The sequence below is a fragment of the Theobroma cacao genome, chromosome 9 (genome assembly GCF_000208745.1).
Source record: "Theobroma cacao cultivar B97-61/B2 chromosome 9, Criollo_cocoa_genome_V2, whole genome shotgun sequence".
NCBI lineage: Eukaryota > Viridiplantae > Streptophyta > Magnoliopsida > Malvales > Malvaceae > Theobroma > Theobroma cacao.
The window spans coordinates 4,518,890-4,531,664 of NC_030858.1; the positions used below are offsets into that span (position 1 = coordinate 4,518,890).

At 35.9% G+C, this 12,775-nt stretch overlaps 3 protein-coding genes across 4 annotated transcripts; all 3 read left to right on the top strand.

Moving 5' to 3' along the window:
• On the top strand, positions 65 to 2,336 carry LOC18588377 (30S ribosomal protein S16). The gene is made up of 3 exons (XM_007012739.2): positions 65 to 381; positions 501 to 546; positions 1,708 to 2,336. Exons 1-3 carry the CDS (start codon positions 249 to 251, stop codon positions 1,937 to 1,939), a joined length of 411 nt encoding a protein of 136 aa, XP_007012801.1. The 5' UTR covers positions 65 to 248; the 3' UTR covers positions 1,940 to 2,336.
• LOC18588378 (nucleosome assembly protein 1;2) lies at positions 4,147 to 7,276 on the top strand. 2 transcript variants are annotated; one of them, XM_007012740.2, is made up of 12 exons: positions 4,147 to 4,392; positions 4,489 to 4,532; positions 4,686 to 4,781; positions 5,152 to 5,244; positions 5,327 to 5,414; positions 5,505 to 5,566; positions 5,658 to 5,842; positions 5,948 to 6,125; positions 6,214 to 6,257; positions 6,434 to 6,632; positions 6,752 to 6,769; positions 6,862 to 7,276. In XM_007012740.2, the coding sequence occupies exons 1-12, from the start codon at positions 4,347 to 4,349 to the stop codon at positions 6,925 to 6,927; spliced, it is 1,119 nt and encodes a 372-aa protein (XP_007012802.1). In that variant the 5' UTR covers positions 4,147 to 4,346; the 3' UTR covers positions 6,928 to 7,276. The 2 variants fall into 2 exon arrangements, with proteins under 2 accessions (XP_007012802.1, XP_017983829.1); XM_018128340.1 differs by having other exon boundaries at positions 4,150 to 4,392; positions 4,486 to 4,532.
• LOC18588379 (DNA repair protein recA homolog 3, mitochondrial) lies at positions 7,820 to 12,664 on the top strand. The gene is made up of 8 exons (XM_018128472.1): positions 7,820 to 8,933; positions 9,085 to 9,142; positions 9,519 to 9,736; positions 9,850 to 9,937; positions 10,403 to 10,575; positions 10,776 to 10,922; positions 11,358 to 11,492; positions 11,986 to 12,664. Exons 1-8 carry the CDS (start codon positions 8,877 to 8,879, stop codon positions 12,370 to 12,372), a joined length of 1,263 nt encoding a protein of 420 aa, XP_017983961.1. The 5' UTR covers positions 7,820 to 8,876; the 3' UTR covers positions 12,373 to 12,664.

A 12,775-nucleotide genomic window follows, 5' to 3' on the forward strand; every position in this document is an offset into this window, starting at 1 on the left:
TTTCCCGGGCATGAAACGCTAGCGTTTGTCTGTTAGTGGAACGAGGTCGTTTTATTCAGGAAAACAGTCAAACGGTTCGGAGCGTCTAAATGTTTTTGCTTTGGAAAGTAAATAAAAAATAAATAAAAAGAAAAGAATAGGATTAGAGTAGAGAGAAGAACAAAACCCAAAACCCTACGAAAACAGTGGTGTGAATTTAACTGGTGATCGATTCAGATTGGTAAGAAGAGAAGAGAGTGCGAGAGAAAATGGTGGTGAGGATCAGATTGTCGAGGTTCGGATGCAAAAACAAGCCATTTTACAGGGTGATGGCCGCCAATAGCAGATCCCCAAGGGATGGCAAGCATCTCGAAGTCCTTGGTTACTACAATCCGTTGCCAGGTCATCTTCCTCCTTCCCTGCCCTAATCTACGACGGCCATTTTTTTCCCCTGAAAATGAAATGGAGCTAATGGAAGAATTGCTTATTGATTTTCCATCTTATCTGTCTCTTTTCTACAGGTCAAGATGGGGGTAAACGAATGGGTCTTAACTTTGAGAGGGTGAAGTAAGCTGCTATCTTCCATTCCTATTCTCTACTTTTTGGTCACAGATTCTACATTTTTGCATTTGGATGTTGCCTTTCAGTTACGTCTCGAATTTAGACTGGAATAATCATTATATTATTCTGTTGGTTTTCATACTGTTTCTCTCTTTTTTGTTGTTGAGATGTTTGTTTCTGCTGCGGCGTTGTCTCTGTTTCCTTGTGAATTTGTGAGGTATGGAGTAACACGAAGAACGTGTAATCAATTAGTGGCCTTGCTGTAGTGAGTAGCATTTTCGAATTCTAGTTTTATAGAAACAATACAGAGTATATTGCTTTGGGAGTCTGGCCTTGATAGTTCAAGTTGGATTAGAGAAGTAAGGCCATCTCTCTGTTTTCTACAGAAGGGGAGATTTTACAGATATTATATCAAAGTATGACTATTAAAAAGAAATTCTTCTGAATTTATAAATTGTTATCAGTAGGTAGGGGAATGAAAGGATTGGTGAGGGAGAAATGCTTTCTGGTTGGAACTTGGGATGAATAGACTCTGTGTCTAGCTACACAATCAGGGTTGGCAGAATATGGGCCTCAAATAACTATAAACTAAAAAAATTGATATAAAACAACTTGGAGAGGGTGTGCTAGGTAATTAGCGTGAATAGAATGCCCAAGCTATTAGATTTGCAGAGTTCTTAATGCATTAGTGTACCAAAGGAGAGTTCTTGAAACTGTAACTATTGTGAGAAGTTGCATGGGTGGAGTAAGTAGTAGTTGCAGCAAACATTATGCAGTGTAGCTAGAGTTTTTTTTTTTTGCTATAAAGCTAGAGTTATCTTGATTTCAGAGCTCAATTTTAATAACTTGATCTGTAAATTGGACTAAATCAATGTAGAATTAGTTCATGGAATCATGTGGCAGTTTTAGAAAGCTAGAACAAATTATAAGTCAGCATTTTTGTTTATGTCAGGGTAGACAGTAGTGGCTTCCTATGGTTGCTCATATTCATGTAATTGCCTGTTTACCTCCTTTGCCTGCTCAACACAGTTAAGTTTTGTAGAAAGAAAAAAAAGTATCAGAGTCACTTTTAGTGCAAAAGGTAGGCAACTACCTTAGTCTTGTTCTACCATGTGGCAGTGAAACCACCTGATATTGATAAACTTCCATTGTCATTGTTGTCTGCAGGTACTGGTTATCAGTTGGTGCACAGCCTTCAGAGCCAGTCCAACGCATTCTTTTTAGAGCTGGATTATTGCCCCCACCACCAATGGTGGCAATGGGACGCAAGGGTGGACCACGTGACATGCGTCCTGTTGATCCTATGAGAGGGCGCGTTTTGAGTGCGGAGAAGCCAGCTACTGCTAGCCAACAAAACGGTGGTAAAGATGAGGCTGCAAATGGAGCAACTTCCGCCTGAAATTGTAATCTATCCCACAATGCTCCTTATTCTGCAGTTTCTGAGGTTTAGATCAAGGTTAGGGATGGTGCTCACAGAAGTGGATATAGTGGATCACTGGAAGTGCTGTTATCTTGAAAGTAACATTTGCCTTCCATTGAAGAAGCATCTTATGTTCAGGATAGTGATTTCAGTGCCCTGCATAGAAGGTGTATGAAAGTTGATTCCATGACAACTAATTGGATTCTGCATTCCCTTCAGGTTGTTCAATGAATTTTATAGATGATTTAAATGTTGGTCTTTACTTAAATAATTAGGAGTCTATGTTGAAACTATTGCTGAGTTGCGTGATTCTGAATGGTAGTAGCTGATATTTACTTCGCACCAGCGTTTTTTAATGAAGATATTTGCAGAATAAGGTGCTTTCACAGTGTAATTGCTTGTTATCAGGAGCATTGAACGTCTAAAATAAAAATTGTGGAAAAGTAGATTTTGTATGTAAAACCATGGTGAGAGCTGGAATTGACAAAAGAAAACAGGAGACAAGTCCCTAGCGGTCAGCTAATCTTGTGTAAGATATTGGAAATGCTGGCTGGCGCGGGGTCTACCTGTTTCTAGCAAAACCAAGATCAGAAGTTGAGTCTAATTGATCTAGTTCAAATCTCTCTGTGCTATTAAGTACTTACAAGTAGTAAACTAGTAATAGACGGGCATGTTTCACTTTTGAATTATGTTCCTAGCAGAGCGAGGAGGGAAAAATGCAACAAAATTCACTGTTCCTTTTTCGTCTCTGCACAGAGTATCAATTATTTGGTTGAAGTCAATACTTTGAGATGTTAGGGAGGGGACCTGAAAATGGGAGAGTGGGAATGAATCCCCTCATTCAATCCTACTTTCCTTTGAATTCCTATGAAACTTCAACATTATACTGGTAAGCGGTGAATATATCATTGTCATAAATATGAACAAAGGGTTGCAACTAATGTTGGTTGAACAATTATTGTCATGTCATTCGCAAAGTTAAATGTTGTCAGAAAAAAAAATAATTAAATTGTGTTCTGATGATCATTTAAAAAAAAAAAAAAGCTCATATAGTAGTATTAAAATTTTATTAATTCTTTTTTAATGTGATTTAATTATTGCATGTAATTTTCGTTTGGAAATAAATAACGTTTTAATTCTTTTGTGTTTTTGGTCAGTAAAATGCGTCAAATTTTCAATCAAATTCATTAAAAATATATATTTAAAAAAAAACTAAAAGGGTTTTTACATTATAAAAGTTTATAAATTAGTAGTGGAAAAAATAATAAATGGTCTAACTTGCTTAGCTTTATTTAATTTGTAAATACACTACTTTTCTTGGAATTGTAGAATGATTTTAAAGTGGAAAACAATACCATGGATTTTTTTTCTGTTGTTGTTTAAGGTAATTAAATCATGATAATCTAATATCTGATTATGATCAATATCAATAGTAATAAAACAATTATTGACAATTATAATTAATAATCGGTATCACAATATTTGTGTAACATTCTCTCTCACCAAATCTAATTACACTTTTATCATCATTAACTATCTTACGTGTCTTTTTTTTTAATGTGGATGAATTTAGATTGAAGTGGATGAATTTAGATCGAATTAACTCTAATATTTTTTCCTCAAAAGATTAATCTCATATCGTATACAACCTTATTTATAAAGCTTTTTAAGATTTCTTACTCGAGGTTACATAAAAAAATCTTACTTTCTTTTGAAATGCTTTAAGATATTCAATTAAAAATTAATGTCATAATAAAATATTTATAATAAATAAAAGAATATATATATATATATATATATATATATATATATATATATGAAGGTAAAACAAGTATATTTAGACATAAGCTCTTTTGCATACGGCATTTCTAGATTTTCTGGATATTGTAAAAGAATATGTTTGGAAATTTTATTTTGTTATAAACCCCAAAAAGAAAAGAATCTTTCAAAAAATAAAAAACAAGCAATTGTTTCCTTTTTTTGTTCCACTTTAAAAACAAAAACGGGTGCGATTTCTTAATACGAGTACCAAAAAAGAATACTGACGGGATGCGGTATATTCAACAAAAAAAAAGGGGTTGTGTTCGCGCAAATTAAAAGCGTGCGAACCCTATTTCTCAAAAACAAATAAAGAAAATAAATTAAAAAAAGGGGTGCCTGCCGCCTCCGCAATAAAAAGGAGTCGAGGCGCGTTTAGGTTTTTATAAGGAGAGGGAGAGGATTTTAAGCGAGGCCACGTCTTTTTTATGCGCCTCTCAAACCCTTGAAACTCCATTCCTCCTTTCCCTTTTCGCTCTACACTCTCCAATCTAGGGTTTTACCTCCCCCCCTTTCTCCAAATCACTCTTCTTAGTTCTTACCTCCTTTTCCCCTAGAAGAATCCTCAATGAGCAACGAAGGGATTAACTTCAACATGGCCGATCTCGGCGATGGTAATCTCCGTCTGCCCTAAAACCGTAACTCTGCTGCTTCACTCCTCTTCGTTTTTAACGCTTATTTTTTTTGTTTAATTTCTTTTTGGGTAGCAGCTCTTAACGAGGAAGCTCGAGCGGGCCTTGTTAACGCTCTCAAGGTCAGTGACTCTGAGAAATGATTTTTTTTAGTTTTTTATTTTGTCAAATGGAAAGTCTTTTTTGGTGTTTTTGGTTTCTTTCTTTTTCTTCTTCATTTTTTTTTTTGCGTTTTTAGTGTTTGGTTGGATGATTTTTGATATTCTGGTTTGCAGAATAAGCTTCAGAATCTTGCTGGGGAGCACACCGATATGCTGGAGAATCTGTCACCGAATGTCAGGAAGCGTGTGGAGGTTCTCAGGGAGATCCAGGCATGCTCTTTCTTGCTAAGCTGGTTTTGTTACTGTGCTGGGAAATGTTACTATGGTATCACTTGTGGTTTATTTTGTCATATTAATTGAATTTGAGGGCGGATTTACTTCCATTGTGAAGAAACTTTTGTGTCCTTCGATGTATAAGTTTACTCAATTTTGTTGAATTTCTAAGAATATCCGTGCAAAGTTTTGATTTGATATTGGATTGGATTGGATTTACTTTGATTGAGTATAACGTTGCATTTTAATTTATATTCTCACCTAGCTGGACTAGATTGTTGTAGTCTATTTTCGATTGAATTGAGCTACAATATGTTTGGAAGTGGAATGCCATTTTGATGTTCAGAGTTGTCCAATTTTTTAACAGAGCCAACATGATGAGTTAGAGGCTAAGTTTTTTGAGGAGAGAGCAGCACTTGAAGCTAAATATCAGAAACTATATCAACCCCTATATGCCAAGGTTTGCCTTTTGAATTTTGTTTCCATTTTTGTTTAATCAGTGACTATTGTTTTTTGCCTGATTAGTTATCATACATTTGTAGCGGTACGATATTGTGAATGGTGTTGGTGAAGCTGAAGGAACTCCAAATGAAGCAACCATGGACCAAGGAGAGGATAAAGCTGCCGAAGGTATGATCTTATTTATTCTGGTCTTTTTTTGCTTGATCCCCTCCTTTCTTTCTTTGTGTATGGTTGTTTATGTAATTATGCTTTATACAGAGAAAGGAGTGCCTGATTTTTGGCTTACCGCGATGAAAAATAATGAAGTGCTGTCTGAGGAGGTCAGTTATCCAGTTATAATTGCTGTTTTGATGCGTTTTTCTTGTTGGAAATAGTGATTCTCATTTTCACTTGTTTTGCTTTTGGAATTAGATCACTGAACGTGATGAAGGAGCTCTCAAATATCTCAAGGATATTAAGTGGTATAGAATAGAGGAACCCAAAGGATTCAAGCTTGAGTTTTACTTTGACACTAATCCTTATTTCAAGAATGCTTTGTTGACAAAGACATATCACATGATTGATGAAGATGAACCTATTCTTGAGAAAGCTATTGGGTAAGTACCATTATTACTTTTGTTTTTTTAAATTTCTTATTGTATAATTAGATTATGAGGCTTCTTACTTAGTTTAACTAAAATTTTTTTACACTTAATTTGTAGGACGGAGATTGAATGGTATCCGGGAAAATGCTTAACACAAAAGCTCCTTAAAAAAAAGCCGAAGAAGGGATCAAAGAATGCCAAGCCTATCACTAAAACGGAAGATTGTGAAAGTTTCTTCAACTTCTTCAATCCACCTCAAGTTCCTGACGATGATGAAGATATTGATGAAGATACTGTATGGCTAACCTCACCGTATCTGCATAAAACTTTGATGATTGATTAATTATTTCTGGTCTTCTAATGATTTTTACTTTCTTGCACAGGCTGAGGAGCTGCAAAATCAAATGGAACAGGATTATGATATAGGGTGTGTTCTCTTTTCAGCTTACCTCTAGTCATTGGCTTGTTTCTCAGTTTGAACTCCCCTTACTAATGCTTTGTATGAGCTATTTTTATCATTCAAATTGATATGTGGAGACATCATCAATAAATGTTACTTGTACTAAATACTTATGATTTTATGTGATCTATTTATTTGTGCAGGTCAACTATTCGAGACAAGATTATTCCACACGCTGTGTCATGGTTTACAGGAGAAGCTATTCAGGCAGACGAGCTTGAGATAGAAGATGACGATGAAGATGAAGATGATGATGTTGATGAGGATGAGGATGAGGAGGATGAGGACGATGATGATGAGGATGATGAGGATGATGAAGAAGAAAGTAAGACCAAAAAGAAGGTATGAGATGCTAGATTTTTGTTGTATCTTATATGTATGTGCAATAATCCTTTCAGAATTTGAAGTGATGCTAATTTTTTGTTTGTTCTTTGTTAAATTGCATAAAAATGTTGCTGCAGTCTTCATCTGCACAGAAGGTACACCAATTCCATATCATTTAGATTCAGACCTCATTTTTGGCCCCTCTTATTGATATTTATGCCTGATTATTTTTTATTTTGAACTGTAGAAGAGTGGAAGAGCACAAGGGGAAGGACAACAAGGTGAGAGGCCTCCAGAATGCAAGCAGCAGTAGATTCTAATTGCTGCTGTGGCAGATATGTGGCGACTCAAGCAGGGTGGTCTATAAAATATTGATTTGGAAGAGAAAGGGGAGGGGGGGGTTTGCAGTTTTGGTGGTTATTTATTTTTACATTTTTCATGTTATACCATGAATGATTGGCTTGGAGAATCCTTCTTTTCCCTTTCTTTTTGGTCTGTTGGTTTGATCGGACGTGGTCTGGTAGTCGAGATGTGTTGAGATTTTCTTTATGTGAATGTTTCCAGAAACAATTGAGTATATGTATGCCTTTAGTGTTCTTGTTGTGATAGCTTGTTATCATTAAAATCATGTTATGGCCAGTCTAATTATAGTTATTTTTTAATTTCTTGCCAACTGTTCAGTTGATTTTTCTTCTTAATTAAATTTACTGGTTTTATAAATTTTATTTCTCTTTTGTGATTTGTAATCTTTGCGAGTGGTGTTAATAGTGTCGCCAATGATTTAATTTCTTCGGGGATCTCTCATATTTTCACTTTTTCTATTATATCTCCCAATTTCCACCAGTAAGGCTACTGATTTAAATGTGTCTCGTCTTCTCTCATATTTGTTTCTGCTTCTGTCGTATTGAAGGTATGATGGGTCTTGAAAGCTTAAGCGGAGTGGTTTGATTCGTTTTTCATGGAGTTTGATAAATGAACAAAATCCAATTACTAATCTAACAATGACTTGCTCTTAGTTTAAATTTGAAGAAAAGAGAATTTTAATAGCATACAAAAATCATTTATCTTCAGAGTGTCCCACCTGTTATCACCCGGAATTTTTTGTTTGGTTGGATGGAAGCAATTATGTCAATGATGGGTCCATTAAAACTTGAGTGTAATAAGTAGAAAATGGTTTCTTGGCTGAGGTTGTTCTTAGGAATTACTGATTGGTAACTTGGAATTTCAAAGCAGCAACTTAATTATATATAGAAAAACAAGAGAAGACATTGGTACTCGACCAGCACGATCAGCATGGCAGCCCCATTTCCAGGAAAGTAGTAAAAAATGATCAAAGCCAAGAGCCCAATGTATTAGAAATATTCATATCCCAGCCCAGATGCCAGCAGTTTGCACTCGAAAAAGCTCCTGAAACTCAGCGATGTTGCCAGACTTTTGCTTGCAGTTGGCCCTGACTCCAATTTGCGCACTTGGCTGCCTCCTAAATCTGGGTGTATAAAGCTGCTTCTACATGGGATTTGTTAAGGTTTCTTGGCATTGGCTCATCTGTTTCCCCAACAACCATATTCCCACGCATTCATTCACCTTCCCGCTTGCCATCCTCGACAGATTAGCCCCTCTATCCACTCTTTAGTTCATAGAGGATTGATAGTCCAAATTTAAGGTGCTGTTTATGCAACAAGGCTGAGGATTCCAGGGACCATATTATCTCCAAGAGGATTTGGAAGGAAATTTTGTAGCTCTCTCTTTAAAGGGAACCTGGGGGATTGAACAACTCAGTTTACTTGGGCTGCTAGAGCCTGCCTGCTGTTGCTGGCAAGCTAGAAAACAGGAGACGATGTGAAAGCTAGGGTCTAACTTTTCAATGTCGACTTCTTTTTTTTTGTTGTTTACTGAACCTTGTATTCTCTTGTTAACTCAAGCATTTTTTTTTTTTTGCTTAAAACGGGGCCCTTTAGAAATTTGACAACAAATCGTCACAAGGCCCAGACGGCCCATTCAGCTTCCAGTCCCTGGTACTTAACCAGACTGAAATGTCAAAAAGGAGGGAAACTCAACCTAAAACCCTAACATCACTGAGCAGAGTTACTGTCCATTTCTCTGCTCTCTTTCTTTTTCTTTTTTAAAGAAAAAGAAATAAACCTACGCTTTTTAATCCATGGAATAACATTTTATCATAATTATTTTGTTCTCCATCTTCCTTTTTTTTTTTTTTTGGTATTTTGTAGTTCTAAACAGAGCCCAGCCCTTTCATAGCGTGCTATGGCGAGGTTTCTTCGAAATATTTCTTCACTGAAACGTTCTCTTGTCGCTCCAGAGGTTTTGATCCTTTACCCTTCTGTTTATTTTCTTCTATAAGTTCATATCCCTTTGCTTTTGTTCTATTCTATGTATCGGCTTATCTTGCACTGTGTTCATTTTCTATAAGAAAGTTAGGAATGGTATGAACTTTGAATCATTTTCTTTGCAGGTATGTAGGAGAGGGGTATTAGGGTCATCTTCTCAGCTGTGTAGCTTTTCTTCTAAAGGTATTGAAACTTGCATTACAAGCTATAATTTCAATGTTGATATTTTATAAAATATTGTTATTTGGGTATTTTATATTCTATAGGTTGATTAAACCATGTACGTTGGTTGGCTAGAAATTTTAATATGGTATTTATCTGAATGTGTTTGTAGAGGAGTGCTTTATGATGGATTTTTATTAACTTAATGAATCTTTGAATCTATGATGATTTTAATTGAAGCAAGTTAACTGTACCATAAATCATAGTGCTCAAGTTAATTCCATCTAAAAGATGGAGTTCCTTTTTTTTTTTTAGCTGGATTTATTCGAGTTTAAAACTAAATATGGTACTTATTTTCTTGTGTTCGGGTGTATTTTGGTTTATGTCTTGACTGAAGGTAGAAGAAAATCAAAGTCAGATGGAAGCGACTCATGTGATGAGAATATGTCCAAGAAAGAATTAGCCCTAAAACAAGCCCTGGATCAGATTACTAGTTCTTTTGGAAAAGGATCTATTATGTGGCTTGGTCGTTCTGTGTCTCCTAAAGATGTTCCGGTAGTTTCCACTGGTTCTTTTGCTTTGGACATAGCACTTGGAACCGGTGGACTTCCAAAGGTACTCAATTCTTGTTTCATTTTTTTTTATTTTCTCCCTTATTACATCCTGCCACTAAGTAATTGTGTGATGTTTATTAGTTCCTTAGACATCTCTTTATTGGAATTTTACAGGGACGTGTTGTGGAGATATATGGACCAGAGGCTTCTGGGAAAACAACTCTTGCTCTACATGTAATTGCTGAAGCACAGAAGCAAGGAGGTTGCTTTGTGTATTTTAACTTAGTACTGCATGATTTCATGATTTGTTATGATGAACCGCTCATTCATTATGACATCCATTATTCTGTGTTGGCAGAGTAGAATAGCTTCCCATTTTGCATTTATAACTTTTTCCTGCTATGCTACCAGAAGACACATTTCATCTGTTTCATGATCACAACAGATAGAAGGAATCTATGATATTTTAGCTTTCATGTTAAATTCCAATATACACCTTGTCTGTTGATTCTTGATTTCTGATATATAAAAGATTATTATCACAAAAGCATCTGAAATATCACAAAGGAGTGTTGTATACAGTGTACAACTTTCTTAAATCTAATTATATGGTGAACACATTTGGAGGGTGGAGGAGGTTTTGTCTGAGACTATCTTCTCTTCTGTTGAGGTTGTTTGGGTTACTTTTCTGCTGGATACCAACATGTTTTATACCATTCAAATGCAGGTTATTGTGTTTTTGTCGATGCTGAGCATGCTCTTGATTCAGCTCTAGCTGAGGCAATTGGGGTAAACACTGAGAATTTGCTTCTTTCGCAACCCGATTGTGGTGAACAAGCTCTCAGTCTTGTGGATACACTAATACGGAGTGGATCTGTTGATGTTGTTGTTGTTGACAGTGTAAGGTGTTTTTAGATTCGTTTCTTTTTCTTGAGGGATTGTGACCTAATCACAACAGCTGGTAGTTGGTAGAGTGGGTCTGCTTTCTTCTCTTTGTCTGCATTTTCCCTTTAGACTGCCTAGGTAGTTAGGTTGTGCTATGATGCTAATTTGAAGGAAGGCAGTGAGTCTTAATTGATGCTTCATTTTTTTTTTCTCAGGTAGCTGCCCTTGTGCCTAAAGGTGAGCTTGATGGGGAGATGGGTGATGCTCATATGGCAATGCAAGCTCGATTGATGAGCCAGGCTCTTCGTAAATTGAGCCATTCCTTATCATTATCACAAACTATATTGATTTTTGTAAATCAGGTATAAGTTTTAGATCCTGATTATGTCCTTGATGAGTTTTGATGATCAACTCCATATTAACACTATAGTCTTCTGAAGATTTAGTTTGCTAATATGAAGTTATAAAGTTCTTGCTTTGAGTTTATTTAAAAAAGATTAACTTTATACTCTCTGTGTCATGTACATTTAGAGTTTTGCCCTGGTCAACTTTTTGTCCCATTTTTTAAGGATTTTATTAGGAATGCAGACTACTAATTGGATGGCTATTAGCTTGATGTAATATTTCCTAGCTGAATTGTAGCTCTTGATTGTGGTCAGGTGCATATTTCTCATGGTTCTTAGGTTGAGAATGCAAAATGAAGTTCTGTTTTTTTTCTTATATTAGTTTGTTCTTCAGATAAGTGAAGCATGGAATTTTGTTTATTATAACACATCTTTACTATTTACACATATTAGGTGAGGTCAAAACTTTCAACTTTTGGTGGATTTGGTGGGCCAACTGAAGTTACCTGCGGTGGTAACGCACTAAAGTTCTATGCTTCAGTGCGTCTAAACATAAGGAGAACAGGGCTTGTCAAGAAAGGAGAAGAGGTATCAAGTTCCATCTTATCTTTCCTTTTCAGTTTGTTGGTTGGGTTTGGATGTAGTAGTTTAAAAAGGTCCTCCCATCATATAAGTCACATGTCAGTTGTGCTTGGGTGGCAATGATTTGTTTATCAAGATTTCCTTTAGCATGGTTGAAACTCTGTTGAGCAACTCATTAAAATTTACTTGAATGGTCTTTTACATTCCCAAGCAAGTTAAACATGTAGTTATATTTGCTTGTCTTGATCTTCGAGCCAGCTTGTATCTAACCTCTAGCTTACTCAATCTAATTTTGAAAGGCCTTGATTTTTTCATAAATTGAGTCCTTTCCATTTTTCACTCTGTTGCATGTCCAGTTTCTGGCACAAAAGGGACTCGTGTAGAAGATAGGAAATGACAAAAGATCCAAATCTAGATAATTTTCTCTTCTTTAGAGTAGATCTCATTCTGTTTTATATTCCATGTCTCATTGTGTTTTTGATATTTCTATAATCTGCAGACTATTGGAAGTCAAGTTCTTGTGAAGATTGTGAAGAACAAGCTTGCCCCTCCATTTAAGACAGCTCAGTTTGAGCTAGAGTTTGGCAGGGGAATATCTCGGGAAGGAGAGATCATAGATTTGGCGCTAAAACACAAATTTGTTACAAAGTCTGGTGCATTCTACAGTTTCAATGACAAGAAAATCCATGGCAAGGAAGCCTTTAAAAAATTTTTGGCTGAAAATGAAAGTGCTTGTGAAGAACTTGTGATGAAACTTAGAGAAAAGCTACTTGAAGCTGAGAGAAAGAAGGAAAGACAGACAGATATTTCTGATGGGGATACATCAGAAGAAATAATTCCACCTGATACGACCGATGAAGAAGCTGCTACAGCTGTTGAAGCTTAAGTGTGCATTTGACTCGGACTGAATCCCCCTTTGTTCTCATTGCAGGTTCAGTCTTTTGTGGGGTTGCCTTCTCACTTTGGATCAGTCGTTAGCTAGGTGAATTTTTCAGTGGACACAATGATGGAAGGATTTGAAAGTCCTTTGAATCATAGTCATATTCCACCCTTTGAGTATGTTGGTCGTATTTGTACATGTGTCGTATAGTGCGTTGGAAAGTTTTGTGGAATCAATTTAGATGAAGGAAGAATTCAGGATCTTCATTCAAATTTCCGGGGGTATCCTACAGTCTTCCGCAAGATTGTCATTTGTCCAGCCACTTTGTACATGTTAATGTGGCCAATTTTTATATTATATATTATATTATATATTATATATATATATATATATATATATATATATATAT